This window comes from Brassica rapa, unplaced genomic scaffold (assembly GCF_000309985.2).
Source record: "Brassica rapa cultivar Chiifu-401-42 unplaced genomic scaffold, CAAS_Brap_v3.01 Scaffold0561, whole genome shotgun sequence".
Taxonomy (NCBI): domain Eukaryota; kingdom Viridiplantae; phylum Streptophyta; class Magnoliopsida; order Brassicales; family Brassicaceae; genus Brassica; species Brassica rapa.
The window spans coordinates 111210-114816 of record NW_022610502.1 but is presented as its reverse complement, the minus strand read 5'-3'; the positions used below and the strand labels follow the sequence as shown (position 1 = coordinate 114816).

At 39.5% G+C, this 3607-nt stretch overlaps 1 protein-coding gene across 1 annotated transcript; it reads right to left on the bottom strand.

Moving 5' to 3' along the window:
* On the bottom strand, window positions 1-2453 carry LOC117130569. Its single transcript, XM_033283337.1, has 7 exons — window positions 2433-2453; window positions 2122-2320; window positions 2026-2054; window positions 1742-1836; window positions 1536-1668; window positions 1212-1448; window positions 1-916 (listed from the first exon to the last, which is right to left on the bottom strand). Exons 1-7 carry the CDS (start codon window positions 2451-2453, stop codon window positions 746-748), a joined length of 885 nt encoding a protein of 294 aa, XP_033139228.1. The 3' UTR covers window positions 1-745.
* Window positions 2454-3607: the final 1154 nt, after the last annotated feature.

Sequence of the window (3607 nt, the reverse complement as noted above, 5' to 3'; positions counted from 1 at the left end):
TCAAAAGACTCAAGCTTCTCAAGGTATGTGGATCGAATGGTGACACAAGAGGCTGCGGAAAGGCTTCTTGATACTCCTAGGCTTAGATCGGATATGACACACCTCTCTAAAGCCCTTGGGCGTTGGATATTACACACCAATAGACTGGATATTACACACCAGACACACTTCAACTCGCCAAAGACAAGAGAGAAGAGAGAAAAGGGTTTTTGATAAAAGATTGCTTAATGATAAAGGGGGGTCACGACCAGAATATAAAGAGAGACCCTTGTACATGCACAAGGTCTCGAAAATAGAAATAAAAATAAAGGGAACAGGCTCCCTTGGAAACTAAACAAAGACTAGAGTTTTTCGAAAACTAAATAACATAAAAGCATAGCTTAAAATATAAGATAAGGTCTTCATGTGGACAGATCAAGATCAATCATCTAGGAGATAGGAGAAGTAGACTTGTGGCCTCGTTAAAAACCTTCCTTTGGAAAACCCAGTGGGACAAAACCAAAGGTTAGGAAAAGAGCACACACAAGCTACTTGCCTAGATGATGATCAGCTTGAATGTAGAGTAGCTTGAATGTAGATCAAGTTGTCTTTGATGATAGAAGCTTTATTTTGGCTCAGACATTCTTCAAGTGTAGGTTCTTCAACAGCTACAAGCTCTCCATGATCAGGTTCATGATTCCATTCCTTGGTGCTTTCCATGATCACATCAGTGCGTCTCCCCGCACCATGGCCCGTCCGGGCGATCCTATCTAGGATCGGGGACATGACATGACCGCTCTTCATCAAGCTCTGTCTTCATCCGCTCCATGTATTGAACAATACTCGAGGAAGAAACAGAGAGCTGAGATGATGAGGTTGAGATAGCTTCAGAGGTACGAACGATACCATACCGACGACCCTTCTTAATAGGAACATTCTACAAAAGAAGAGTAGAAAGATTTTTAAATTTTATAAGAACTATAAATATAACATGTTAATATTCAAGCAGCTGGATTTGAAGTAACCGATCCAACATCTAACTGAAGAAGAAATAAACTGACTCGGTTTCTGTTTTGCTATATATAAAAGTCACACAACCTTTAACTGAATTCAAACTGACAGTTCTACTGAAGTGAAACCAAACCTATATTAGGAGCTTGAGAACGAATCCTAAAATTCTAAGTTATAGGCTGGAGAAAAAAAAAACAACTGACCACATAAAGTAGACATACCTCGAGAACCAGTTGGTTGATCTCTTCGCGGGACAGCATGTTAGAAGCTGTAGATCCATCATTCGCAGACAACTGATGAGACTGCTGAAGTTGTGCTTCTTTTTCCTCCTTCAGCTTACTCAGAGTTGCCAACAGCTCTCTCGCAACAGGATCTTGCACCTCACCGGTTTGTTTATTGGTGTGCATATCCCTCATCAATTCTAACCAATCTGGTGGCACACCACCCCTTTCAGCAGTCTTCCAATAAACACACAAATGATATAAGAGTATCAGTTCAATGTATATGATGAAATTAATAAAGTTGAAAAAAAAAATACCGCTTACCATTTCTATCTCACGTTCCTCTCGTGTCTTAGCACCACCATTGTGTACTGCTTCACCTTTTCCACCACGCTTGCTTCTTCTATTAACAGAGTTGGTAGCTGCAATATGTGCAGTAGCATCAGCTGCCAATAGGCTTTAAACCCGTCCGCACATCTTGATTCAGACATATGGGTTTATCCTTCTTCAGGCCTCCACTTTTTCTTCACTCAGTCACGTTGCTCGTGTACTGCTTTCTAGCCTGCAAATTAAAGGCTGTCTGCACATCATTGGTGAAAGAAGCAGGGTCCCAGTTCCAATCTTGCTGCAATGAACATGCAAACACAACAAACATATGCATAAGTCGAAATTAATCTGTAACCAAGCGGACATTTACATTAAAAAGGACATTACCGCAAATGATGGAGCACATCTTCTGATTTCTATGGAACATGTGCATACGTCGGATAAGGCAACTCAAGGAGACTGTGAAAGCATTTCAAAATCGACTTGCAAATTGCATTGCGATTTCTTCGCCTAAACCTATAAACAATGAATACATAAGCACAGAGCAAAACAGAAATGATTAGATTAAGAGTAAAAAATTTACCAGCTAGTATTTGGTTCTCATTTGGGTCAGCATAGGAAGCAACTCTCGTCCTGGTGCCACCAAACAACTCGTTCAGTAACCTATCCTCGATGATTGATGCTGGCTGTGGCTGAGGGACACTTGTTCCTTGTGCAGCCGGGGAACCCAGACCAGCAGATGAGGACGATGGAAAAGACCGGCGAGAAAATCCGCATAAGACCTCGAGTTAAAAAAAAAATTAACACTTAGAACAAGAAATGAAATGTTTTGACAGAGCGTTAACAACATAACCGATCAAAATCTATGTACTTTTAGATTTTTAATTACCACACCCTATAAGAAGCTATCAACATCATACACAAAAAATCATTTGACAAAATCAAAAACCGATGATTCATTCCACGAAGCAGACCAAGAATCTATCAAAATCATAGACGGAATTTTTTCATAATCAAAACCGAATAATCAAGCATTCAGCGAAAGCAGGACAAGAAGCTATCAACATCATAACGAGAAATCATTTGCCCTAAAACCTAAACTAAACAAACGAAACTCATAAAACTTACATCTTCGGCTGAGATTTCGAGAGAGAGAGAGGGAGAGAGATGGAATGAAGGGACGGCGAGATCGACGGAGAACGGCGGGGGAGAGCGACGGAGAGGCGGGGGGGAGAGCGACGCAGAACGGCGGGGGAGAGCGACGCAGAATGGAGGGGGAGATCGACGCAGGTCGAGATCGACGGGGATGAAACAAGGAGGCGATTTCGTCGAGAGGGGGAGGATACGGATTAGGGTTACTGCGTTTCTGGATTTATATATAACGCTTTCCGACCACCATAATGGTTGGAAATCGGTCAGAACATTCCGACCGAGGTCAGTCAGAAATCCGTCGGAAATTGAATATTTTTTTTAAAACAAAATCCGCTTTGAATCATTCATTAAAAATAAAAACATATGAAAAATATTTTATTTAAAAGTACTCAAACTTAAAAAATATTTTCTCTTAAATATTACAAAATATATAATATCTTTCTAACTTATAAAAGTTTTTAAAAAATATTGAAGATTTTGTTTTTAAAAAAAAAATCCGCTTTGAAACATTCATTAAAATAAATAAAACATAAAAAAAATTTCTAAAAAGTACTCAGACTTACTAAAAAATATTTTCTCTTATACATTACAAAATATATAATATCTTTCTAACTTATAAAAGTTTTAATTAATCCGAATTTGATGAATATTCTGAAGAAACCGAGTCTTCGTTGAAATTAACAGAATTGGTAGCTGCAATATGTGCAGTAGCATCGAGCTGCCAATAGGCTTTAAACCCGTCCCACACATCTTGATTCAGACATATGGGTTTATCCTTCTTCAGCCTCCACTTTTTCTTCCACTCAGTCACGTTGCTCGTGTACTGCTTTCTAGCCTGCAAAATTAAAGGCTGTCCGCACATCATTGGTGAAAGCAGGGTCCCAGTTCCAATCTTGCTGCAATGAACATGCAAACAC

Bases quoted from the DNA above. Each gene is read 5' to 3' on its own strand.
- LOC117130569 (XM_033283337.1), bottom strand. From the start codon at position 2,453: ATGTTGATAGCTTCTTATAGG. The intron at 2,055-2,121 runs GTAAATTTTTTA...CATTGTTTATAG, and splicing joins TGAGAACCAAATACTAGCTG to GTTTAGGCGAAGAAATCGCA. The intron at 917-1,211 runs GTATGTCTACTT...CTTCTTTTGTAG, and splicing joins TCAACCAACTGGTTCTCGAG to AATGTTCCTATTAAGAAGGG.